At 39.7% G+C, this 27,815-nt stretch overlaps 1 protein-coding gene across 1 annotated transcript; it reads left to right on the plus strand.

Moving 5' to 3' along the window:
- Positions 1 to 27,372, plus strand: VAPA (VAMP associated protein A; the record flags this gene model as incomplete). The annotated part of the gene is made up of 6 exons (XM_079533131.1): positions 1 to 76; positions 15,663 to 15,815; positions 22,176 to 22,279; positions 23,698 to 23,778; positions 26,113 to 26,289; positions 27,214 to 27,372. The coding sequence occupies 6 exons, from the start codon at positions 1 to 3 to the stop codon at positions 27,370 to 27,372; spliced, it is 750 nt and encodes a 249-aa protein (XP_079389257.1).
- Positions 27,373 to 27,815: the final 443 nt, after the last annotated feature.

The raw sequence follows: 27,815 nt of genomic DNA on the forward strand, positions 1-27,815 counted from the left end.
ATGGCGGCCGCCGGGGCTCTGGCGAAGCACGAGCAGATTCTGGTGCTCGATCCGCCCACCGACCTCAAATTCAAAGGTGAGGGGCAGCGGGGCGCCGGGCGGGCGGGGCGGGGGGTGTCCCGCTTCCCCCGGCCGCCGCGGGGAGCCTCGCTCCGCCGCGTTCTGCGGGGCCCGGCCCTGCTCGCCCGGGTCCCTCGAGGAGGCCGCCGGCGCCGGGGTGGGGGCGGCGGGGGGGGCGCCGCCGAGGCGGGGAGCGGGCTCGGCCGCCGCCATCTTGCGATCCCGCGGCGGCTCCGAGGCGTCCGCGGCCCCGGCAGCGCCGCGGCCCGGCCCGCGGCGGGCACCGCGCCCGCTCTGCCGGCGTCGCGGCTCCGGCCGCCCCCTGCCATGCGCGCGTCCCCGCGGCGGGGTGCCGGGCGGCGGCTCTCCTGTCAGCTCCGCCGGCGCTGTCCGCTGCAGGTAGGGGCGGGCGGGCGTCCCCGGGCTGAGGCGGCTTCGGGCACGTCGCGGTTGGGTTGTTTCGGTGCTTCGTGTGCGCTCCTGTCAGGAGGTCGGCGCTGTTGGTGTATGGGGTGTTATTCCCTCCTCGCCAATCACGAATGGGATAGCTGTGGAAAGGGAGGCTCCTGCAGAGTGATCCTCGAAAGGTGTATGCATTAAAAAGAACCGAATGCAACAGCAGCAAAATAAACGTGCCAGAATAAGGAGATCTAGCTCGTATGCTCAGCTTTCATCTTATCTTTTGTGGCTGGTGTCAGCACACGTGCTTGCATAATCCTGTAAGTGTTGGTGTTTTGTTGTAGGCTCATTTTTCATTGTTTTACGGGGATCGAGCATCCTGTCCTGTCTATCTGAACAACTAGAGCGGGTTGATGTCCATATCAGAGACAAACACTGTATTTCTCCCAGACACATTTGGCTGGCCAGGCTCCTGGCAATAAGACTGAGTTGGCTTTGTCAAAGGGGCTTTTCTCAGGCTTTACCTGTTTTGGTGATCCATCACATCAATCAAGAAAACACCGATTCTGTTGTATCGTGCATCTTAACTTCCTGATAGCAGCAGTTTTTAAATTGCACGTCCGAAGGTGCAGCTAAAACCACAGGGGGAACTTATTTTTTTCCCCACTTCTGTATTGTGTTAGAATGTCTGCATCCAGGTTTCAGTGCACTGCACTCTTGCAAGAGCAGGTTGCAGGAAGATGCATTGAAGCTCTTGCATCTTGCACTGTCTTCAAGCTGGAAGCAAGCCGTGTTTGTGTGGTTTGTGACAAGGAACACAGTAAGTACTAGATGTAGAAATTGTTAGGATGAAGCAGTTGTCAGACAGTAATCAGTGTTGTCATGTGTGTTTACAAAATGTGTTTATAAGGCATGAAGTTTGGTTTCAGGCTCATGCACATAGTAGGAAAATGTCTGTTGAGCAGACTGTGTGAACCTGAAGTCTGAAGCATAATGGAACTGCAGTGGGACACCATAGCAAACACTCTATTACTGTATTATTACGTTACAGCAAGAGCTACCTATTTAAAGAGCACCCGGTGCTTTCACAGCAAATGTTTTCCAACTGCTTATTGTTCTGAGGTCTTCAGAAAGGTTTGTGGGTCACAGACAGTCATTCATTTCTGAAGTGTTGCACGGAAGAGTACAGTACGGGTTAAAGGGAATACCGAGTATTATCTTTTGAAAAACAGTTGATACCTAAGAGAGTGCATGACTCAGAATTTCTAAGTGTAACTTAGATGTAGGAAAATCATATGATTTTTTGTTGTTGTTGTTGTTGTTCTTTTTAAAGTAATTCTTTTTTTCAGTGTAGTTGATTGTTCAGTTGTTTACCATTATTCAGTGTTGCTATTATTGTCCTAATATTGTTGATGTGTGTGTGTGACAGAAATCCAGTTTATGTCCAGCCATCAGAACAAATAGCTCAGTAGGCTTTCTTGCCTCCTAGAGTGACTTGCAGTGAATTTGCTGACCTTTAGGGTAGCAGTGAAATGTGTTAATATGCCCAGTTGGCAAACAAGGACTTAAATTAAAGAGTAGGTAGCACTTACGTGAGGAACGCTTGACAACACTTAAAATTCGTCGTCTGATGAAGCTGTTGTTGGTTGCTACTCAGACAGCAAAACCACATGCTGGATTTTATTCCACACCTTTCAGAAGTCTATAAGCTTGTCCCATAGTGGTTAGCACACCGTGTTTGCTTTGGTGTCAGAAAGATCAGAGTCCTGTTCTTGTAGTACCTGGCATTCCTAGCAAGCCACTGATAGCATGTTGGTGTTGGATGATTCCCTCTGTTGCTGCAATAGCTGCGTTTCTTTGGGTTGTGGGGCCATCGGGGATACCTAAAGGGAATCACAAGACAAATAAATGTATTTCAGAGTGTTGTGCAAATTGTATCAGGGGAAAAATTATTCTTAAAAGGAGTGAAACTAAGAGACAGTAGATTATGTATGATTTTGTTTTCAGTGACTCAGTAGAGAGCACTGAGAATTTGCCTTGTAGCCCTTGTATCCAGGTCTTCAGCCACACTGCACCTGCATTGCATTTAGTTTAGCTCTTCAGATCTGAAGTCTGGGTTTGATCAGGAAGAATTGGACCAGGTGCCACCTTTCAAATTAGGTAATTGGTGTTTCTCATATATTCTGTCTCTTAGGGTCCTTGCACACGACTCATGCATGCAGTCATTGTAGCTCTAGTTTAAGGAAGATTATGGTAATTTGGAGTTGGTTCCTTGTGAGTAAATACTTTTTTTTTTTTTGGGGGGGGGGGGGGGGGGGAAGGGGTCTTTTTTAGCTGCTTAACAGTTGTGTAGTGAAGTGGCAGCACTTGAAGTTTCCAAGTCAAAGCTCTCTAGTTTTGTGGTGGAAACTCAGCTGGTCTTCCTTATGTGAAAAGGAGATGATATAATTACAAGCAACTTGCATTTAGGTTGTTCTTGGAAGATGGTCCTTCTTAAAAAGCATTCTCCAGATCTTTACGTCAGTCATAAGACCTGCTTTTGCAACATATAATTGAAAATCAAGACTTGCTGATTTGATGAGCCCTGGAAGATCAGTAGGCAGTATTCGGAATTTGTATTTCATGTGCTTCAGAGATGTCTGACGAGCGGTTCTGTCAGATGCTATAAGGATGTATGAATAGTCTACATAGACATCCTTTATGGAAGTTGTTGCTTACAGGCGTGCAAAATGCAGCTATGCCATCTTTGTAAATGTCTCAAAAGAGAGACACATGTTTCCATTTCTTCTTCCTTTATTGAGGCCAGAAATAAATTGGCAAGTAAGCAGACTAAAATCAACTTTTGTGAATGTCACCGTGCAGCAAAATACTCACTTCTATGGTTTGAGTTACTGGAAGAGATCTGTGGAACATGATGCTTAATTTTCCATTATTAATCTGATTCATACTCTGGGATTGTTAGCATATTAAAATTGCCTATCAGCTGGCTTATAGTCATACAACTCTTTCCAGGTAAGGTGAGCAGCACTTCGCTTGAATATCACAGCTTCATCTGAAATGCAGGTTTCCCTATAAATAACACAAAGCTAATGCTGTTGATTATTTTGTAGTCGTTACCCTGCTGTTGGTAACAGCAAAAGCCACAGGGCGTGTGTTGCTGCGAATCGTGAAGGTGGAACTCAAAGGTAAAAATAGCTCTACGTTAAATCTGTCCCCTGCCCTCAAAGATCTGCTGTCAGAATTGGCCCAGAGTGTCTTTGGAGTGCAGGATTTGAACTCCTTAACTGCGATCTTGCTGCCTTATTTGTGTGTGTCTGGGTCAGATCACATTTTAAGCCTATTTTCGCTCTATTCAAAGGACCAGTGCATTCGTGGCATCCCAGCTTTCTAACACAGGTTTATTTTAAAAAGGAAAAAAAAAAAAAAAAAAAAAAAAAAAAAAAAAAAAAAAATTGGAATGTCAGTTTCTGGTGTCTTCATTCCAGAACATTTTTGGAACTAAACAGTGAGATAGAATGAATATTCAGCAAGTAGTCTCTGACTTTTCTTTCAAATCCAAGATTTCCTGGCATTGTTTAATCATCTTGTGTTTCTCTCTGTTGTTTCCTGACTCAAATGCAATATCTGTTAGTATTTTTTTTTCAAGTTGAGTATAAATGAAACTGAAGGCACAGTGTGATTAGTGGGAATGTGTTGAGGAAGAGAGAAGAAGAGCTTTTTTTTGTTCTGTATTTTACCAGTTGTTGCTTAAGAGGTGGTTCATGTTTAAGTTTCTACCAACAGAGTTAAGACTGCCTTTCAGACTGCCTGATGAGCAGGGTTTGTGTTGATCCTGGTGAGGCCATGTGTACTGTAGGTGTTGGATAAAATTCAGTAGTGGAATTATTTCCTACAGTGAAAGAGGAACGCTGCAGTACACATCAGGATGTTTTGCCATTCCCTTCAGTTCACAGGACTCACTGTTGCATCTTCAGTAAAGTGAGAGCCACTGTACAGGCTTGACCAGTAGTGCAGCCATCAGGATAAAACTTTCACCATTACATTGTTGTATGAAGTGCCCACTCGTTCTGCTTGCTGATAACTCAAGTAAGTGTTCTAAATCACTACAGTATGTCAGTATTATAAAAACATTGTATGGTATCTGAATGTTGTATGGTTGCTTAAGGCCTAGTTGAAGAATAGAATGTTACCTTGAACAGGAAAAGGTGTTCTATGCATTAGTTAGTGGAGATGAATACATAGTGCACTGGCTCTCTGCTGTGATGCTGTGAGTTGCTTCTGCTTTGTCTTGGCTGTGGTTTGTGAGCATGTTCTACTTTCTGATCAAATTTGTTTCTGGAAGAAGTCTGTCACACAGGTCTTTGTTACCTACTTAGCTTAACAAGCCATTAATTTGAGTTGCAAAAGCCTGCTAGAGAGAACTTGCTATATGTAGGATGGAAAAAAGTGACCGAATAATTAGATAAGTGTTATATTTCCCACTGTAATGTTGTTAAATGGTAAGGTTTTCATTGTCAGATGAGCCAAATAGGTCTATATAAGCTAATTGCTTAAAAAAACCCAAACCAGTAAAACGACTAATAAGGTAATTTATGGTGAAGTATTGTTGAAAATAAAAATGCAGAAGCACAAGTTAGAACTGAAGTCACTTTATTTTCCTTTGGGTAGTAAGATTTTATCTGATGCGTAGTGATCCTGGCCTCTTGCCCTTCAGTGTGTTGTTGAATAGTGTACATGTATTTAATTGCTTTGAAAATTATTGGGCAATGCAGATGTCATGTTTTTATGTTATGGTTTTAAGGTATTTAGAAACTTGTGGTTGTGTAAATTAAAATAAATATTTTTGATTTATTTATTTTTTTTCCATAAGAAAAAAGTCTTGATAGCTGAGATGCTTTGCTAAAGATGAGTCCTGCTGTAGGACTTCAGGTACTTGCTTTTTAATAATACAGAGAAGGAAGCAAAGGAGAAACAGTAGCCTGCCTGAATTTTTAAGCGACAGTCCCTTCAGTCACTCCTACGTTTCTCAAAATGTGGTTTCACTTGGAGTAATGTTTAATTTGACACTTCAGTGCTTGCGTAGATCTTACCTAAATAGTATGCAGAGCCTTGGAGGAAAGAATAATTAAAGACTTGAGGGTAAATGGAACATGGAGCAGAATGCAGCATGAGTGTCCTGGTGGTGAGCTTGAGAGCCGGGGTGGTGTATGACCCCCTGCCTGCTCTCTGCTTCTCCTTCGGTCTTTTCTGTGTGCCCCCTCCCCGGATAAAAACTGACCTGACAGTTGGAATTATAGCTGTTCAGTGACTTCATGCAGAGGTATCTGCAAAACCAGTACCTGCGGGTGAAGAAGCTTGGTGGGCAAGCATTAAGGTGGAGAAGGAACAAGCTATAAAATAAACCACAGGGCAACTATTGGACTCTTAGAAATATCTTCATTAAGCTTCCAAAGGATGGATCATTTCGTGTTTGAACTTGGCTTAGTATCTTCAGTATATTCCCCTGTGACCTTGGTGTGAATGGGATTGTGCTTGAGCAGCTCGCTGGTGTTGAGAAGTTAGGACACAGGATGAATGATAAAATGGTGTCTTCGGTGTATGCAGTAATAGAGCTGATGCTTTGATGCTTTCTCATTTCAGTTGCAAGTGATGTAGGAATAAGACTAGATACTAATACTTAGTCATAGGCTTATTATGAGCATGACAAGTCACCAAAATGGGCAAAAATGAGGCTGTGGTTACATCCTAAGGTTTGTTTGTTTTTTTTTAAATACATTTCTGGCAGTGCCTGTTCAGAGGGAATAAACCTAACTGGGGATGGTAGAAGGGAAAAGTTATTAGTGTTAGCAAAGTAAAATAGCATGACTTGTTTGTCTTAGCAAATGAAGACTGTAAGGGGATCTGATTACTATCTATAAAGTAGGCACTGGGGGAATGACTATGTATCCTAAAGGGTAAGTTGGTACAAAAATGAATTGGCACCAAGTGGCTATGAGTGTGTTTAGATCATTAGAAACAATCTAAATTTCAGATCTGAATGTGGCAGTCTGAACTAGCTTTCTGAAAGAAGTGATGTGCAAGTTGGAATGCTGGCCATTAAAGGTCCCTTCCAACTCAAATGGATCTGTGATTCTATATGCAGCATTGAGTTGTGTTCGGTGTTTTTTCTTCTTTTTAAGAAAAGATGTTTGGAAAATAAAAAATTATACACGTTGGAGTAGCTGCTGCGTATGCGAAGTAAACATGATTATTAGAATTCATAGGACTTAATTGAAAATGGCCACTAAGCCTTGTTACCATAAAAATCCAAAAATACCATAAAAATGGTTTGGGTTTTTATTTTGGATGTGTATGAGACATTTGGTCACTTCCCTGTTAGGAAATGAGGGGTGTTAAGACTTGCATTAGAACTCCTACTGCTTCTGGAGAAGTAAGCTGCCTCCTGGAGAGAGCAGTTGCATTAGCTCAGCTTACTTCTGAGAAGGGAAGGCAGTGAGGGAATGGAGCTCGTGATCCTGGCAGAGAGGGAGTGGTGACCAAGCAGGCAGTAAAGCAGATGTTTGTTTGCCAGAATAACTTTGGGTTGTGCCATACTCAGCTTCCAGAGATCTGAGAGCTGGAGAGCTGTGCTTCTGGAGGTGCTGCAGTGTTAGCTACGTCTGTCCCTAGAAGATACTGATGTCTGATCTGTAAACCTGTTTAGATGGGGGCTCTGTTTAGATGGTGTGTCAGTTGCAGGAGTTGGATGTCATTAGCATGAAATTCATTTATTTTTAAAGTTACCTTGTATTCTGCTCACGAAGGAGTGAAGATGCTTCTGATAGATTCTGTTGGCAATACCAGGCAAAACATTTGCAGGTAGGGCAATAGTCACATACAGAAAGAAGAGTTGTACTCACCCCACTGGTGAAGAGGCTCTCTGGCCACACAGTACTCCTCAAGAAGCAGTCCTGGCCCAAGAGCTGCTCTCACTTCAGTGGCCGCCCTTACATGAGCCCAGCATGGCTCTGCCCTGGATCCACTCCTGGACACATGGAGAGCACAGGTGCAAACAGTGTGCCTGTGTTCCTTGGGCCAGGCACACCCCTTCACCAGGTGCTCCATCACCAGCTCAAGCCCTGAGCTAACAGTTCCCATGCACCTTCTTAGGCTGTTGGGAGCTGCTCGCAAGGAAACTGGTGAAAGTCAGAAGGGTTCTGGTGTTCTGTTCAGTGTTTAACCTCTGATGTTCGGTTCTTTTGGACACACACTGGGAAAAGCACACAGCTTTGGGTCGGGTCTTCGATGAGTCTTTGCACAGAATGCTGCATGCTATTGCAGCTGTCAGCTGAGATAATTAGGCACATTCTGATGACTGCTTTATAGCTTGGAGAATATCTGGAATGTTGCAATTCAAATCAGACAGGTGCATCCATTTGAAAGTTTTGTAGCTGATCTGCTGTATTCTTGGATATTCTAAATAGCAGATCTGGGCTTTTCAGCATCGCTGAAGCCTGTTATAAACTGTAGGAGGTTAAAATATAAAAAGTTTACAACAAAAAGAAAGGAGGAAGTTATTTATTTAACTAGTTCTGTTGTTCAAATCTGCTAATATTCTTTGAAGTCTAAGAGCCTGTAATTACCAAATTAATTAGTTATCCTGCCTCCTCCAAGTAAAGAGAACAGTTGCACCAGCAGGAAGTTTGTATCATAGCCCTTACACCATGTTAACCACTTACTCAGTATGGAATGAAAGAGTGCATGTATGTATTTCTGGTTATTTCAGGACTTTGGGCATCATTTGCTATCTAAAATACTCATGGTGATTAGTAATAAAATATTTCTACTGCTGTTATTTCAACAGAGAGGGTGCTTTGGGATGAATAATGATTTGCTGTTGTAATTCTACTAGGATAAAGACTTAAGAATTTGAGCTACCAATTTTAGTATGCTTAGTGTATATTTGACAAGATAACAGGATAACCAGAGAGCTGAATTCCAAGGAGAGAATTCACAATAACGTAGGGTTAAGATGAACTTTCCTTTATCGCTGATAACATGATATGCCATTATTAATGGTGCTTTTTCGGTAGGAAAGATGTAAAAAATAACCATGTGAGTGCTAGATTTTGGGGCTTAAAATAAATAATAGCATTAATATGTTTGGATGAAGTTATTGCATGTTCTACCATGTTATTAATAGTGCTTGTTGTTGAAGCTAAAGAAACCCTTGTTCATATTTAACCTCAGGACAGTCTCCTGTCAGTCTGTGTTTTACCCAGTATATAAAGTAGATAACGTTCTATTTATCAGAATTCATGGAAATCATCTGTGGCTGCACTTTACCCTTGAGACAGATGCTTTTTGTGTTTTTCCTGTGGTTCTTGGCCACTAACATGCCAGGAGCAAGCTGGAGTAAATATGAAATTCTGATCCAGAGAGAAAATGAAAAAAAAAAAGTCTGTTTTGTCTGGCTTGAAATGCTGCTGTACTGTATTCTTCTCTTTTCTGCATTGGACGAGAGTCAAAAGGTTTCAGTTCTCATTTCTCTTACGCCACCCCTCAGTAAAAGCATGCAGGTCAGCTTCTGTACGAGCACTGCTCTTAAGCCGTATAGCTGCATATGGGCTCTCCTTGCCCCTTTGACTGAGAAAAACAAACCCTTTTAGGACTAAAAATGGGTGTTGTCTCAGCTTTTTGTAGGAGAGATGTTTGGTGAATAGACTGTCAGCGTGGATGCTGACAGTGTGTCCTTGTGAGCAGTGCGGGTAGAAATCTGATGTTTCCCATGATAAACAGTGCTAGCCTGGAGCAAGCCTTCTGGAGCTGTGCTTGTTGAGGCCTATTAGATTTCTTGTTAAGATTTTTTTTTTGCATTATGACATCTTTGTGCAAATTGATGATGAAATAAAGAGCTCTTTCTCAAGTGCTGGGATGGAATAAGAAGAGAGATTCTGTATTATTGCTCTAATATATGGATCCATATATATATGGATATATATGAGAGCAATGACTGTTTGTGGCTATTAATCTTGCAACTTCACCTACTGATTATTCCTGATCATTCAGACTTTCAATGTTGAAGTGTCAGGTCATGAAGTATAAGCTATTGTGCTTTGTAGACCATGACTATTTTCAGTGTAGGTCATCTGTGGCAGCTGGAGTTTTTCTTTGTGGGATATTTCAATAATCATGGTTTTGATATTTCAAGAGAAAGGTGGGCGATATTCATTGGCGGTGGATGTTATGGATTCTGTTTAGTTTATTTTTTACAAAGATTTGAATAGGAATGGCTTAAGACCAGTTGATAGAAATAACATTCCACTTGTTCTTTTTTGATTTGTGCCAAGTGTCACCTATTTTTTTTTTTTTTTTTTCTGGAAAGTATTATTAAATTTGAAGCAATTCAGTGCTTCAAATCTCGTCTGTATTTTAAGACCAGTGAGGTTATGTATTAGAGTAGTTTGAGTTACTGCTATACACTGGTTTTCCACTTGTAGACATCTTACCTTTGTTTTTTTCAGTAGTGAACAGTGTTTGCTTGCTGGTAAAGTGCAAGTTGCAGCTTAATGCTGGCAGTTTATTTGCTTTAATTTTTTTAAAATTTATAAATGTATTTCTAGTATAAGGTGAAATGTATTTCTGTAGTATAAGGTGAAATAGAAATATTTCGGAGGGCTTTTAAAAATAGTTGGATAAACTCAGGAGGAAATACCTGAAGGTTATCAGGCCAGCACTATTCTTGGTAGGGTACACTGAAAGAAAGCTGGAGTCTCTGGCTGTAAGAAGCTTGTAGGATGAATTTCAGGCCCTTTGTGAAATAGCTCTGGTTTTTAGCTTTGCATTTTCAATCAGTATTCATATTTAGGATGACAACTGATGTATCACAGTGGCTGTTTCCTCTTGGAAATACTTCTGGTTTTCATGTTTATCTCAGATGTAGGAGCACATGTTTACTGATCATTTGGAAAACTCCTTAACATCCAGGATCATCTTCTAGCTCACAAGCAGTCCATTCCAACAGGCAGAACATCAGACAAAAGCATACACAGGGTGGAAACAAGGGAATGAGACTCGGGAGGAATCCAGTGTTGTTGTCCAAGCATGCAGAGATTAGGTTAGGAAAGATAAAGCCCAGATGGAGTTGAATTTGGGCAGGGATGTCAAGACCAGCAAGAAAGGCTTCTGTAAGTACCTTGCTGACAAAAGGGAGATATGTGCCTACTGCTGAAGGAGGTATGGGGCCTGATTACATAGACTATGTAGAAGGCCAAGTACTTAACATCTTCTTTGCCTCAGTCTTCATTAGCAACACTGGTCTTCTGGAATCCCATGTCCCAGTGACCAAGGAGAAAATCTAGAACCAGGAAGAAGCATCTGTGGTTGTAGGTCAGGTCAGGCAATACTTAAGCTAACTGGACATACTTAGATCTGTGGGCCCAGATGGAATGCACCCATGGGTGAGTGCTCAGGGAGCTGGCAGGGCATTACTGTGAGGCCACTCTTTATAATCCTTAATTGAGGTGGTGATTGAGAGAAGTGCTAGAAGATTGGAGGAAAGCAAATGCCACTCCTGTTTCAAGAAGGGCAAGAAGGAGGACCCAGGGACTACAGGCCAGTCAGCCTCACCTTGATCCCTGGGAAGGTGATAGAATGGCTACTCCTAGAAAGCATTTCTAGGCACGTGAAGGGCAAGGGAGTCATCTGGAGTAGTCAGCATGGATTCACCATGGGGAAGGCTTGACCAGTTTGGTGAGCTTCTGTGGTGAAGTGGCTGGCCTGGTAGATGAGGAGAGAACAGTAGATAGTTTCTGCCTGGACATTCACTGAGGATTTTGATACAGCCTTTCATGAGATCCTTACAGAAAAGCTGTTGATGAATGGATGAGCAGAGTTGGGGGGTGGATAAGAGAGAGTCTGACTGTTTGGATCCAGAAAGTAGTCGTCAGTGGTGCAAAGTCTTGCTGGAGGAGAGTAACTTGTGGTGTACTACAGGGGTCAGTATGGATTTGGTCCCATTTAACCACTTCATTTATGATCTGGTGCACTCTGTGTAAGTTTGCAGATGACACAAAACTCTGAGGCATGACTGGTAGGCCAGGACATGGTGCTGCCATCCAGGGGGACCTGGTCAGGCTGGAGAAATGGATGGATAGGAACCTCCCAAAGTTCAGTGAGGGGAAATGCTGAGTTGCACAGCTTTGCAGGATAGGAGCTGGGGATCCTGGTGGACATCAAGTTGAATGTGAGTCTTCAGTATTCTGTTGCCGCAGAGGAGACTAGTGGTATGCCAGGCTGCATCAGGAACAGTATTGACTTTAGCTCCTTTCTCATACGTTAGTACTGAAGACATTAAGTGCAGTAAATTATTTTTCTTTGCCCGCCCAACCTGACTTTATTATACACAGAACAAAATTACGCTGCCTGAGTTTGTTTTGGAAAAGATACCTTGAAGTCTTCTGTGTATATTGAGCGCTCTCAGACTTTGAAATGCAATGAAGCAGTTGTGGAAAAACTCCATCCCACTTACAGCACGTCATAGAAATAATTTTTGAACTTAATACTGCAACTTACCCACTTGTAAGGAGCTTGGAACCTTTTGGCTGGTTTGTGTACTTTCTTATGTATACTTGTATGTTTTTGAATATGATGATGTATTACTTTAATGTGCCAGTTTACTGCTTAAATAAACTTTAGTCCCATGCGTGAGATGAAGTACCTTTGGTATGGAGTCAGCTTGGATGTTAGCTTTTTGAAGTTCAGTGTCTCAAAGAGAACAATCTACTTGCATTTAAGTTGTTTCATATAAACTACTGTCCAACCCTTTAATAATGTGTACCCGTTTTTGTAGAACTCTGAGACAGCAGCTGTGATTTTATACAGTGGTGAATTTACTGTATTTCAGAGGCTATGCTCTGTGATGAGATCTTTGTATGTGTTATGGGTAGGTCTTCTGATTTTGAATTGCACGTCTAATAATCAAATTTGTCCCCTTCTAAAAAATGCTTTCAGTTCATTTGCTCTGTATTGTTAACGAGTAGATGCTGGCTGTAATCTCTGACTTTCCCCATAGGTATCTTGAACTGAGGAGGTTCCTTTCAGCTCTTCCTTCACACTCTAGAAAGGCATATTCATGTCATAATTTTCTCTGTTATGTTTGACTTGGCTGGGCAGAAGGAGGGCTGGGTGTTCAGGAGACCAGAATTTAGAGAGAAAATATGACAACACTGATCCCAGAAGACCTTTGTACAAATCCTACTTGTCTAGAAATACATCATCTTTAGATTCTACTGCAGTGAAACTGGCAAGGCAGTGGCAAGCAAGGAAACTTGGGACTGCATTTCAGCAGTGGAAGCTGGCTCTGCAGAGTCTGTGTCATTTCTTCCCGCTTGCTGCTTGCTGTAGTCCAAGATATGTGGTTGCCAGAGGCAACCTCGGCATTAATGTTGCTGCGGCTGCACAGTTAAGATTGCTGGAATGGAAATTCAGTGTATCATGTTTTTGGAGATCTCTAGTTTCTCTGAGTGTAGGCAGCGTCTGTCATTCCTTTCTAAGGCCATTTTAAGTTGAAAAGGCAAGAAAAATCTTGGCATGAGTTGTCACTGCACCTTTCACAACAGTTGGAATAACCTGGCACTCTCACAGTTTTTATTCTGGAAAGATGCTGTAACTGGTGTCTTGTCTGCATGCTGCCAAATGGGTTTCTTAACTCCCTGCTCCCTTTGAAATGACTCTGATTCCCAGGAGCTGTTAGATTGAAATTACACGTTTGAAAAGCAGTGCTGTCTTGTCGCTGTATATCGCAGTTGTATCAGTATATGTTGAAGATCTTAGCTGCAACTAGGGTTTTCAGAATCCCAGCCTTTGTTGTTTTAACATTCCCAATTCTTCTCCCCTCTGTTCTCGTGCTTTTTCTCAAGGAACTGTCGTGATTTAAGCTCTTGTGCTTGGGCTGCTAGTCTCAACCAGTCATTTGTTTTCCTGTTCCCAGCAGTATGTTTGTCTGGCTGGAAACTCCTGAATCCTCTTCTGCTGTTGCGTGGTTTCTTATTTGAAGCATATGCTATTCTAATTGAGTATATGGTGCTCCTCAGAACGCTAATAGATTTTTTTACTCTGTCTTATCGTCCTTGTGTCAGATAGGTCTGCACTTACACCTCAGCTCAAGATCACTGCTGTCACTAAACTAAATAGCTGGGTGCTGCAGGAACAGGGAAAGCTGATTTTATTTTGTTCTTGTTTTCTGTTTGCACGGAAGTTCCTTATGAGCTGTGTGTTAAATCTGATGGTTTTGAGTCTGGAGAGGTTTTATGTAGCTTTTGTAGAGCTTGTCTAGATTTACAATTAACAATCCAACAAAACAGAAGGAGGAAAAAAAAACTTGCCACAAAAAAGCCAAGCCAGGTTTGTGCTGTGCACTACGAAGGTACTGCCTGCATGGCTACAAATAAATCAGAGAATTATGTCCTTAATGATGTTTATATAGCTCAAAAAAGAAATGGTTGGTCTGGGTGTATCACCAGTCTCTGAGGATTATTCAGATACCTGCTTTTACTTCAGCTTGTGCTGCGGGTTATGGAAGTTATTTTTAGATGAGACTCTGTAAGGAAATGCAACTGGATCCTGCTAGGGCAGTCAAGGGGCAAGTGGCAGGAAACTTTGAAGTCGTTCTGTAAACTTTCCTTGTGGGTCCTATGCCAAGTGTGAGTGGATTAAGATTGTGATTATTTTCCTGTACCATGTAAAGTCAGACTAGAAATGAATTTTTCAGACGAGTAACACCAATTAGGTCCTGTTTTCTCAGAAAAAAAGTCTTGAATTTTAACTGGCTCGTGTGTGTTTTCAGTTGTGGCTTGCTATTCTGGTTCTCAGTCCCAGTTCGTCTTCATTGATTTGTATCCTGTTGTTTTACATTAAGGCTGTGTTCAGTACTCTTTCAAAATCAAGGATGTGGACTGAAAGAGGATTGTGGAAATCAAACTTTGGTCAGATAGTGAGCCCTCTAGTGTAGTAACATGCTTGCTAGCCTTAGTACAACTTCCTTCAGAGTAGTCCTGAGACCTCTGTGGAATACTGTGTCTGAAAGAGAATCAGTGTATTTTACCTTGTACAATTGGTGGTTTTGTTGTACCTTGCAACTCGTATAGGTATAAAAATACACATTTTTCTACAATAGAAGGCTTTTTTAAAATGGAATAATAGTTGTTGCAATTTCAACAGTGGTGAAATGACTACATTTTGTAGTGATTACGTTTGTAATTTCTAAAGATAGTCAAGAGGCTTCTTGAAAGTTAAGGTGCGTGTGAAATAATATTGAATAAATTTCATATTCATTTGGAATTCCATTTCTAAGTTGTGTTCCTTTAGTGCCTGTGCATTCATGCTTTCATGATGGGCACCACTCATAACACAGAACCTTTTTTGCTGTTACTGCATGGCACCAAATGGAGGTGATCTGTTCTGGAAGAAGAGCTTTTACAGCTTAATATTGAAATTGTTTTGAATTGCTGCTCTTGTGCAATCCAGTCATAGAGACAGTTGCTATCTTGATGGTTTAACGCAGCCAATATACTGCATCAGATAGGTGTATCTGGCAATTTGTTTCTTTTCTGTGAATTTGTTAGAGTATATGAATAAGTAGAATATCATCTTCCTTGCCTGCTTTGAGTTTAAATAATGAGGTTTATGTGCTTCTGTCAAGTCTGTAGGAACTCAGAACTCGAACAGAAATTGAAGTGTCAGGTGCAGTTAGTCTGTTCCAGTATCATAGTGTTTACTGTCTTTGGAACTCTTCCAAATGTTTGAAGTACGTGTTGTGTCTCTATCTCTAAAGAAAAAAAACAGCAGAACTTAGTTTAGCGTTTGACCATTACCTTGCAGGTACTTCAGATGTTAAGAATGCTGTGATAAAATTAACATAATGCCTCCTCTGTTTAAGAAAAAAAAATCTGTCTATATATGTGTATATGAACTTCTTGCACCAGCAGCTTGAATCAATCACACTATTTATTTCTTCATTACTTTAGTATATATTATTCTAACTTGGTTGATAGAGTATGCTTTGCATGTAACAGTTTATGTGCTTAACAGATGTATGATTTAACCAGTTTTTAGAAACATACTGCCTTCAGATTACATTAGGTTAAGAATAATTTATGCAGTATAAGCAGGTTTCCTTTCCACAGATACATGCATATTTAAAAGAATGACTTTTTTTTTCCTAGGTCCCTTTACAGATGTAGTAACCACAAATCTCAAGCTACGAAATCCATCAGATAGGAAAGTATGCTTCAAAGTGAAGACCACAGCGCCTCGTCGATACTGTGTGAGGCCAAATAGTGGAATTATTGACCCAGGATCGTCTGTAACTGTTTCAGGTAAAATAGTTGTAGGTTGTGTGCTTTTAGACTTTTCATCACGTTCTCTAATAGTGATCTCAGAGGCTGTTGTAAGTGCGCCAGCTTTTCAAAAAGACTTAAAAATAAAACTGTTTCCCTTCACTAGTGTAAATATCGACTTCTGATGGTGTAGACTTGCAGAGATGCATGAAAATGGTCTATGCCAGAAACATTTGTCATTTGCTTTGTTTACCTGCAGGTCTCTATATGTAAAGGAAGGAAGAAAGTTGGAAATGGACAGTGACATTAACAATACCTTTACTCCAAACTACTGTATTCATGTTTCTATCTTTAAGTGGGACATTACTCAACTGCTCTGATGTGTCTCAAGTTTAACATTTGATAGTTCATTGCATTAAGCAAAAACCCAAAAGGTTCATTGCTGTGGAATAGTTGTTTTGACAGTACTGGTCCCTGTTGTCTGAACTCTGTTATTTCATAAAAAAGCTGTGTGTGTTACATAGCATATGTGAAGTGACAGTCATTAAATTGCTTTTAATTTTTTTTTTCCTCATTAGTTTAGGTAGAGCTGTTTTATAGCCCTAAGACTTGAAAAATGTAGAACTTGGGATACTTCATGTTTTTCTTGGTGAGGGTTAAAAAAAAGGATCCTTACTACTCAGTGTTGTGAACCTTGAAGCCACACAATACTTTTATTTTTTTTCCCATGAAGCTGTAGCTAGGTTTGGCTTATATACTTCATTCTGACAATCAGCAATATTTTGATAGTTGGACATGTAGTGGTCTAAATCTGTATGAGATTGGATTCTGTCATTCTCAAGAAAATGAATGAAGAGTAGATACTGGCCTTGTGACTCGGTAAAGGATTTTGGTAGATTGTTCTCCCAATTGTGAGTTAGTAATTTTCTGAGTAAGGGAGTTTTCAAGCCAGAAAAGGAATGTGGACCCATCATATTGCCCAACATGGAGAGAAGGAAATCTCTTAGATAGCCTGTGGTCTTCCAGATTGTAGCGATAGAAGTAATGAGCTCCTATATCTCCTTAGTCTAGAAAGCCAATTTTTGTAGCAGCTCTGAAAAGATATAGCAAAGCAAAAAGGAAACGTGGTGAAATTCTCAGAGCTTTTCAGGTTCATAACTGTCCCATTGTATCCTTGGGGAAATTTAAAAGCAGCTGAGGAACTAGCTTCAGCTGTTTGTTGAAAAATTGCAAGAGATAACTTAGGGAAGCTTCTTAAATTTTGATTGATTAAAATGTTAAGATTAACATTCCCTATAGCTGAGTCATCAGTTCTCCGATCTAATATCAATGATCTGTTGAAATTGACCTTTTAAAACTTCAGTATTGCCATGGACAGTTCGTTGTTTTGTGGATGGAAGATTGCTTTACTGAGAAAATTATTTCAAAATTTGGATTGTCAAAAGCTTACTTTTTTACTTTGACTCTCAGTCATTTGTCTCAATTATGTATTTGATTGCTAGACTACAACTGTCTGGTATCAAGGGTTTTTTTTCCTGTGATCCTGCAACATCTCATGATTTCATAGTTCTGCGTCATAGTTACAGCTTGCCTAGAAAAGCTTCTCATTCTTGGAGATGTCAAAGGCCAGGTTGGTTGGGACTTCAGCCAGCCCAGTCCACTGGAAAGTGCCTGTGCCTGCAGCAGGCAAGTTGGAACTGGGCGATCTTTAAGGTCCCTTCTAACCCAAATCTTTCCATTGTTCTGCATCATCCTTTTAATTCTTTGAATCGTTCATTTTTTGACTGTCCTTTTGAAAAAGAGAAACTGCTGTATCTGTTTCAAATATTTTACCTTCAGATTGACCTATGAAGGGGAACAGTATCATAGATCATCACAGCTGGTTGACTTCCCATTTTGCATCTTTGTGAATACTGCTTTTCTGTGTTACAGGAATCTCGTGCATTTATTCAGCTGCAGTAACTCCAAGGTGCAGATATTTAGTAACAGCTACTTTTCAGAATTAGGACTTTTTACTGCTGTTTTCTTGTTGCGTTTTGTTGTTATGCATGATTTCTTTTGGGTCACTTGGTAGGCCAAGTGCACAGATAGTTTTTTCTAGTGACCCACTTTATCTCACGCATCTCTCTACTAAGTGTTTTCAGTGCTGACTCATTGTTCATATCATTAAAAATAGATTTCTCTCACATTGTTGGGCAGAGAGAGCTCAATGTAGGATACCATGGTCTGAAGCTCTGTGTTCAAAACTAAACGTTGACAGTGCTAGCTGACTTTAGCCCATATATATATATATCAGCTGATTCAGAGCCAAGGGAGTTTTAAAATTTATTATTGGAAATGTGATTTAAAAGCCGTTTTAATGAAGTCTGTGGACATTTTATGTATCATTCAATCATGAATGAGTAGCTTTCAACGTTTTCATTCAACATTTTCAACAGTGTTTATACGTTCTTTCAAAAACACTAAGTCATTGAGACCTGCTTTTCTACTGTTGATCTGAATGGCTTTTCCTTTACTTTGATGAGTGAGATTAACTATTTGTTATGTATCATCTATACTGGTAGCTTCCTGTTGGCTTTTCATTCCAGTGTTTAGTATACTACCATTCTTTCTTCACAGCTTTTTACTGTTACTTGTTGCTGTTCTTCCTTCCGGTTTTCAGGCCCATTTAAGATATATCCTGTGGAGACAAAACCCTCCAATGTGGAAAATATTATTACCTTACTAATAGGAGGATTGATTTTGTAACTATTTGTTGTAATTCTCCTATAGCTGATACCTGAACTGTTTGTGGATTCCAAGAATGTGCTGAAAACTGGAACTTCTTCCTTCATGAGGCTTTCCATGATTGTGCAAAGCCTAACATAGCTTTCAGTAGTTCTTTGAATTCATGAATTCTTTCCATGAAGAAAGAAGAACAGAGGATAAGTCCCAGAAGATTGGAGACTTGCCAATGTGACTCCCATCTGCAAGAAGGATTGTAAGGTAGATCCAGGGAACTACAGGTCTGTCAGCCTGACTTTGGTGCCAGAGAAGGTTATGGAGCAGATTGTGTTGAGGGAGATCACGTGTCATGCGTGGGACAACCGGGGAATCAGGCCTAGCCAGCCTTCATGGATTTGTGAAGGGCAGGTCCTGCTTTACCAACCTGATCTCCTTCTATGATTGAGTGACCTGCCTGGTGGATGAGAGAGAGGCTGTTGATGTGGTCTGCTTTGACTTCAGCAAGGCCTTTGACACTGTCTCCCACAGTATTCTCCTGCAGAAGCTGGCAGTCCATGGCTTGGGCTCTTTGCACTCTTGGCCGGGTAAAGAACTGGCTATAGGGCCGGGCCCAGAGAGTGGTGGTGAATGGAGATAAATCCAGCTGGTGTCTGGTCACAAGTGGTCCCCAGGTGTCTGTGCTGGGGCCTGTCCTCTTCAGTGTCTTTATTGATGACCTGGATGAGGACATCGAGCACACCCTCGGTAAGTTTGCAGATGACACCAAGTTGGCTGGAAGTGTAGTTCTGCCTGGGGGTAGCGAGGCCCTACAGAGGGATCTGGACAGGCTGGATGGCTAGACTGAAGCCAATGGGGTGAGGTTCAACAAGACCTAACTCCAAGTTACACTTCAGCTGCAACAACCCCAGGCAGTGCTACAGGCTTGTTGTGCTGAGGGACATGGTTTAGAGAGAACTATTGGTGATAGGTGGACTGGATGATCTTGTAGGTCTTTTCCAACCTTGTTGATTCTGTGATTCTATGGTTCTGTTCTCTGCTGGCTTTCATTCAATTGTGCTTTCAGCTGTTACCTAGTCGTCAAAGAGTACAAAGTTATTTAACTAGCTATCTAAGATTTTGCCAGTTCTCAGATAGTAGAAAGCTGGCTTTGCTGTTTTTCAAGGTTTTTCCTTGGTGAAAGGAAGAGTACTATATCTTTTCTGTAGTCTGTTGATAGAAATGATCTTAGAGATAAATTAGTATAGGAAGAAGCCTTTAGTTTAATGATTTTTGTTTTGGACCCAAGCAATTAGTGATTAAGTAACTAATGAGAAACTCTGGCTTTAAACCTTTCAAAATAGGATTGTTTGAAAGCATGTCAAATACTGCAGTTCCTTTCACTGCTTTATTTTAACTCAGATTGCTAGATATAGTGATAGATTATTTAATTATCCTTTGATTATGCTGTATGCAGCTTTCAGCAGGGAAAAATACCTAATAAGCACTCAGCAGCAAACATCTGCAACATTTAACCAGTACATAGGGTCTAAAATTAGATGGCAGTATGATTTGGAAGTAACTTTTGATATGGACTAGTGAATTTGGAGAGACAAAGGTAATCATTTTGATATCGTACTTACTGTTTTATCAACTTATACAGTTCAGTTCTACTGTGAAGAATTTGGTTTGTGTGAAAGCAAGGGTGTTGAACTGTTCATCCAATGAAGATTTAGAATTGTGGGAAATATAATTTCCAACAATTCAATTACAGCAGTATTGAAATCTGACTGAACTTCTTGAGAACATATGGGAAGCTTGTTCAGAGCATACAGTGGGTTTTTCTAGCTAGATGGGTGTTTCTGCTGTAGCTTTTTTTTTCATTGCTGTAAAATAGCTAGCAGTATAGATTCCTGTTCATAGGACTCCATAAGTACATAATTCATTTTATCTGAGATCACTTACATTTACCTTAGTTTTACATAAGGATGCACTAAGCTTGAATTCAGTTTCAATGAGACTCAAGTGTGTGTGCATTGTCAAAAATCTGTCTTTACAGTTCTCTCTGGGTCATCAGCCTCTGGTAGAAAGTTGGAAGTGTGGACGTGTGTACATGCATGTACAGATACTTGTTATGTTTTTATTGTCCTGGACTCCTATCTGGATTGAGTCAACAATTGTCTTTCCTGATCTGCTCTATGGAGGTACACTGTGCTGGTCATCTCCTCATACTTCTACTTCAGTAGTCCTCCAGTGCTACTGGACAAACCTTGTATGATCAGATATTTCAGTCCCTACGCTGTGCTCGTTACATCCGTAGATAGGCAGCTATATCCTATAACATTCTGGTCTGAATTACAGATATGTCCTTTTCAGTCCCTTTGAACTAAGGAAACCACGAAAATAATGACGTCAGAGTGATCTGGCTTCCCCTCTGGACTGTTTTCTAAACAAAACCACAATCACTAACAGAAAACCAGCCTCCTAATGGCTTTGTACAGTTTGGATGGATGAAGATTCTGTACTCTGTAATTGAAGCATTCCTTTAAAAATACTGTAGCAGTGCAGTAATAATTGAGATGATGAATATTGTTATGTTGATGTTATTTATTTTTCCACTGAATTTGTATATACTTCAAAATAATAACTTTGAAATTGAGTTTCCTTTCTCAACCAACAGAATTTTCAGCTTTGGAAAGCAGTCATTCAGAAATTGTCCTGTCACAAAAGTACTCCTTCTTGTATATTGTATCTCTGGTACTTGTAGTACGAGCTGGTTTGTGTCAAAAATGTCTGGTTTTATTCAGGCAGGTGGTTGCATTTTTAATTTTTTTTTTTTTTTAAATCTGCATTAGATTATGTTCAAGGCTGAAAATGCAGAGGTAAAATACATCAGATAAAATACAAAGAGAGGGTATTAAGTATTTAATGCTTCACTTACAACTGCCTTTACAGAAAGCTTGGTTTTGGATTCCATCCCTCTTTCTCCACTGGTAAAATAGAATTCAAATGCATACATGGATTGTGAGTACTTTTAAGCAAATGTTAGCTGTTAGGCTGGACTTAAGGATAATAATGTCAAAACCTGAATAAAATGTGTTTTGTAGTTATTCTCCAACTTATCACTTTATCTTTTAAGAACTGAATTTGAAACTTTTCTACAGTGAACTATTAAAGTCCTTGACAGCATTACTTCTTTTAATAATTCTGGTCTGAATTAAGTATTTTAGTAGTTTTGTTCCTAGCTAAAATTAGTATGTCTTTAGAAGTCAGTTGAGCTTCTACTGGTTGGTGGCCAGTGTAACACAGGTTCTTCTTCCCTTTCTCCCTCGGGTAGATGTTGTAAAGTCTGCCAGAGTTCTTTTTCCTTTGCATTCACTCAGTCACAAAGTGTGTTTATTCGAAGGGAAAATCCTATGGTGTTTGTTCGCTCTGTGTCTTAGTGGATGTATTTTTTCTTACTTGTTTATTAAATCTCTTCTTGCTATAGTAGGTGGAGAAATAATCTTTAAAGCTACATTATTAAGGTGTTTCCCCTCATTACTTGTTGCTACAGTGTGTATCTACAGTATTTTCAGTGCTGCCTTCATGTCTTAACTTTTGATGTCTTGTCAGTGAGAATCTGAAGTGTGTAGCATTTTTTTTTTAAAGAGTGATCAGATCATGTAGTTAAATGTTTAATTTTATTCTTTTGAACAGTAATGCTGCAGCCTTTTGACTACGACCCAAATGAGAAGAGTAAACACAAGTTTATGGTACAAACAATCTATGCACCACCAAATATTTCAGATATGGAGGCAGTGGTAAGTCAAAACGGGATAGAATTACTAGTTTGGATTTTTTTTTTTTTTAAATCAATCTTAAGTTTAAATGAATCATGTTTTCAGAATGTTTTATTTTTGGAAAATTGAATTTCCTCCGAACAAATATGATTTCCATGAATGATTCAGGGTTTTAATTATTAAATACAAGTTCAGTTCACAGAATTTGCCTATAGGACTGATTAAATCAAACTAGTAGTAAATCAAAGGTAAGGTCTGTTCAGTGTTAAATTACTGTTGCGTTGTATCTGATCTGCAGCTCATTGGAAGCACAATGATAGATTTATTTTCTTTAGTAGTAGAATAAGTTGTGTATTCTGTTTTTGGGTGGGACTGGTCCAATGAAAGATTAGAAAGAAAAGATTAGTTTTGTGCATGTAAATTCAGAAGAACAGCTTAGAAGCAATTGGAAGGCTGGCCTTCAGTTGTCAGAACATGCTCTTTAGAGCATACATGGGCTCCCATGAGCATATATATCAGAGTCCAGGGGACTGCTGCACGGACTGCTGTTTCTAAACACTTCCCCGAGTTCAAATGGTGATTCATGCATTTCCATGGAGGAAAAGTAAATAAAGTAGAGATAAGGTTTATGAATCACTAAAATCCACTAAACCTCTGCACGCTGAGGCTCTCTTCCTGTGTATATGAAGGCAAAGATGATTGTGGCATTTCTCTCCGCTGGAAACACTGGAAAAGTTTTTGTTAAGCTTTTGAGACATGCGGCTACAAAAATAACATCTCTCCTTGTTGTCTGGTTTACTTTTTTTTAATATGCTCTTGTTTATGTGTGAGAAGTGAAGCATCTACCATTTGGTGAGAATATAAAAATTCATTTCAGAAACACCTTTCAAATAACAGCTTTCTCAAAGTGTTGAGGTAAAGAATACTGAGGAACAAATCTGGCAGAAAATCAGTAATTATAGTTATGAGTTAGCGTGCAATTAGTGCCAGTGACAAAAGAGAACTAAAGAAATTTACTCTGGAGCTAAGTATAGAATCGCTAAAAGTGTCTTTCAACAATTTATTTAAAATGGGTGCTTCCAAGATAGAATGTAAGGAGCAGCGATAGACCGATTCAGATGGTACTCTATTTCTGATTGTGTTACAGAAACCATTCTGCTGTCATTCTTGCTGTGCCCTACAAATCTCTGGATCCATTTTGACATTCAGTTCACTTGATTCCATTTCCAGACTGCAGTTTAACCACGCCTAGCTTTCAGTACATCTGTAGTAGTCGAAGGTGAACAAAATGCGGACAAAAGCAAATCTGAAAATTTCAGCTAGGGCAAGGATAGTATTCAGCTTTGTAAGAGTTATAGGGAAGCTGTAAGAGCAGGCTTAATGAACTGTTCAGATTTTTGTGTGATTAGTTTATTAAATAACTGTGTTACTTGTTTTAGTGGAAAGAAGCAAAACCCGATGAGTTAATGGACTCCAAATTGAGATGTGTGTTTGAAATGCCCAATGAAAATGATAAACTGGTAAGTAAGGAAAGAGTAAAAAAAAAAACCTGTCATACACTGTTAGGATCCTACAGAAATTTGTTTGCATTTTTTCTAAAGCTGTTTGGTTTGTTGGTTAAATGGATTGTTGGAATCTTCACTAAATTAAATGGACAGGACTGGGCTTTCCTTTGTATAACAACATATGGAGTGAATTACATTAAATTTCAGGATGAACACTGATATTCTTTGTGCATGGTTTGCGCGTTGTAGTGCAAACAAATCAGTGTTGTCTTCCACTGTATATAATTTGCCATGGTACCATAATTTCAAATTGTTTAAACTAATGCAAACAAATTATCCTTTCATTATTCTTATTCCTGACTGACTTTAGCATTATATTGCCGTCGGATAAAAACTGAGTTGTCAGTACTGCGTATAGGGAAAAGCAAATTGAATCATTTGCTTTCTGAAGTTTTAAATGCTTTTCAGTTTTAAAAATTCTCTTCCTAATTCATCTGAATGAGGAAAGGAAGTACTGTTTAGAAATTAATGTGCTCTGGAAGCCCTAACTACATCATTTAAGGTAGTGGTACAGACAGATAATCCAGATGAAAAAAACCTCTTAAATGCGTCTGACTTCAAACAAAATCAATTGTGTTTGTATAGGAGATGACATTTTCATTGTATGTGGACTGAAGATGTCTGTTTTGTGTCCTCTGATGTTTGGAATAATGGTTAGCTGTCAGTTATCTAGCTTTTTTGGAATACGATTGAAATTCTTACATGTTAATGCTTTTTTACTGTCATTCTTCTCATTTATGGAATCTTAATACTGTACATTCCCACTTATTTACCTTTAATTTTTTTTTTTTTTGGTGCTGCTTTTAGCATCATGAGATAAAGTGCTGAAACAGGATTTCTGTTAGTGACCTTATTCACGTCATTACTTTGACTTTTCTTTAATACTGTCCAGTTTGTACTGTAGTCAGGTAGGTATGTTAGGAGGAAGTTTATCTTTTTTGGTTGAGGATAACTGAAGGTGTGGGCTTTTATTCAGCTGTACAAGTTGCCTATGTGTGCCCCTTACTAAATCATACCTTAGATGTAACAAAGTAGTACAAAATACATTTATACTTTCTTTAATGTGATACTTTGATAGTATAAACTGCACATAGTTACGTTTTTCTGAGTAGCAGCATGAGGTTGCAAACCCTGATGTTTTAGCAGGTTTAGGCACTGGCTCAAGCCTTGTGATGAGAAATCTGCCAGGACCCTCAGAATATGCCTTACTTACCAGGGTGCAAATACTTCAGTTGGCTGGTGCTCTCTTCAGATGCCTACCAGTCGCAGCCTGGAGACTGATATAAGGGAACCAGTCAGGGAGGTGAGACAGCAGAGGAAGGAGGTTTGCTTTGGGAGATAAGGTCTCTATTGAAGTCCCAGTACTACGAAAGGAGCTCTTTTTAGCTAATAAACAAAAAAAAAAGCTCCAAAAAAAAAAAAAAGCTTCTCTGCTTACTCATGGTAAAAATAGGCTGGTCTTTTTAGATCCAGTTAGGAGAGTGCCTGTGTAGAATAGCAGGGTATATCTCTTAGGCTGCCTGTGGTTGCACTGCCGAAGATTTAAAATGCTAGATATATTACCTTTTAATAGGTTTTCTGTCATGTTCAGGTTGGACTGCTTTCCATGCAGTGAGATCTAACAGATGATATAGCTCTGTAGTTTATCTAGTAGACTTAGTGCAGCTTGAATTTTAATATGAGTCCAGTCTGAACTTCAACACAGCTTTGTGCTGTTCCCCTAAAGAACCTTAGGATGGCTCGGTCTGGAAGGGACCTCAAAGCCCAGCCAGCCCCAACCCTCTGCCATGGGCAGGGCTGCCCCCCAGCAGCTCAGCTGCCCAGGGCCCCATACAACCTGTCTTTGAGCGCCCCCAGGGATGGGGACCACAGCTTACATGGGCAGCTGTGCCAGCAGCGCCTCACCACCCTCTGAGTGGGGGAGGAAAAAAAAAACACAAAAAAACCCAAATTCTGCTCTTTTCCACTTAGTTATTTTCCTACCAAGTTCAGATGTTATTTGGTGCATTTTATGTTACTGTGCACTTTGGTACCTGCTGAATTAGTGTTAAGCAGCTTAAGTGCTTGGTTTTGTCTCTGTGGCACATAGAATCTACTGCTTTCATTTTGTACTTCTTTTGCTCTTTAGTACTTCCACTAATCAGAACTAAACCAATCACAGAAGTCTTTTATTTAGAGTACTGTAAATATAACTCTCTATACTAGTTACTGGATTGTGTTTCAGTTTTAAGCTGTGGATAATTTTTCTCTAGGTAAGTACAATTCTCAAGTCATTCTTAATATTTGTAGAATGATATAGATGCAAGCAAACCCGCTCCAGTACAGAATACATCTAAGCAGGATGGACCGATGCCAAAACCACATAGTGTTTCACTTAATGATACTGAAACGAGGAAGCTAGTGGAAGAATGCAAAAGACTTCAGACAGAGGTTATGAAGCTGTCAGAAGAAAATCGGCACCTGAGAGTAAGTTCTGCTTCCTCATTTATATTGAAATGATTCCGTGCTGCTTGATTGAGAAGTCTGGTTTGTAATGAGACTTAAAAATGTTTATTCTGGAATTAGATACAAGTGTTGGAATGTGAAGGTTGATTTGCAGTGTAATTTTACTGTTGTGTATGGTTTACATGTTTCTGTGATTGAGACTTTGGGATTATCATGGGTGAGATACTGAAGCTACATGGTTTTCTTAAACGAAATGCAGTAAATATAGGCATAGGTGAGGTGATTTTTACTTTTACAACTCAGATTTAGGCTTACTAGCTTTTAATAGAAGTGTTTTATTATTCATTCTTAAGAATAAGTAAACGAGATCCAAATCAGTAACACAGCATCTCTGATTATTAATCAAAAAGAGCAACTGATTGACCAGTGGAGGTAAGCAAACATTGCTTTCCAGTACCTTCTATGTAAAGGTGCTCCTTCAGTAACTTGTAACTAATTGATAGGTGACTTTGTGACTTTTCTGTGTATTTGGTATTGGGTATGAAAAATTTCACAGGCAAGTGTAGCCTAAAATAATGTAATTACTGTAATTCTGCTGTTGTTCGAACACTTTGATAAATAAATACAAAGCAGGTGTTTCTCTTTGCCAGTAAGGAATTACTGCTATTTCATTCTTACATGGTAAGTAAAAGTAGGATTCTTTGTTTTGCCTAGCAAGAATTTTAGTATCTTTCATAAGCAGAGCATGGGCAAACTATCTCTATTTGACATGCCACCATTTCTTCTGAGGGTTTAGTGTGCTATAATATTACTTTTCAAATTGCTGTCTTTATTTAGTTAAGTAAATTTGACCTTTGGGTTGGGGTATATGAAATTGTAAAATAAATAAATTAAAAAAATAATGTTTTTGTATTCTTCATCTCTGTATATTTTTTTCCCCCTTAGGATGAAGGCTTGAGGCTCAGAAAGGTAGCACACTCGGATAAATCTGGATCACCCACAGCTTTGGCCCTCAGAGATAATGGCTCTAATTCTCTTCCATCACTTCTTGTTGTAATTGCAGCCATTTTCATTGGATTCTTTCTAGGGAAATTCATCTTGTAGAAAGGATGAATGAGAGAAGCATGCAAAATGCAGCTTCTGTTTTTTTGTTTTGTTTTGTTTTGTTTTTCTTGGCCAGAAAAAGATTTGTTTACCTACCATTTCATTGGTAGTATGGCCCAAGTGACCATTTTTGTGTACAGCATCATAACAGGCTTTGCCTTTAATGATCTCGCACGGTTAGAAAACACAATCTAAAAAGACAACTGTTCGGCTACCGGACAAAATTGTACATTGAGTCATAAATAGCAGGTGTCAGTTGCACAGTCAGTCCTTTATGGAAATTCATAAATAAAGAATTGTTCTTTCTGTGGTTTTAATAAGAGTTCAGAAATTGTTCAGAGTCTTGTAAATGTTATTTTAATAATCCTTTAAAATTTTATCTGTTGCTGTTACCTCTTGAAAAATGATCTATTAGATTGCTAATCCCACTCATTCAGGAATAT

This window comes from Tetrao urogallus (genome assembly GCF_951394365.1).
Source record: "Tetrao urogallus genome assembly, chromosome: 3".
Lineage (NCBI taxonomy): Eukaryota > Metazoa > Chordata > Aves > Galliformes > Phasianidae > Tetrao > Tetrao urogallus.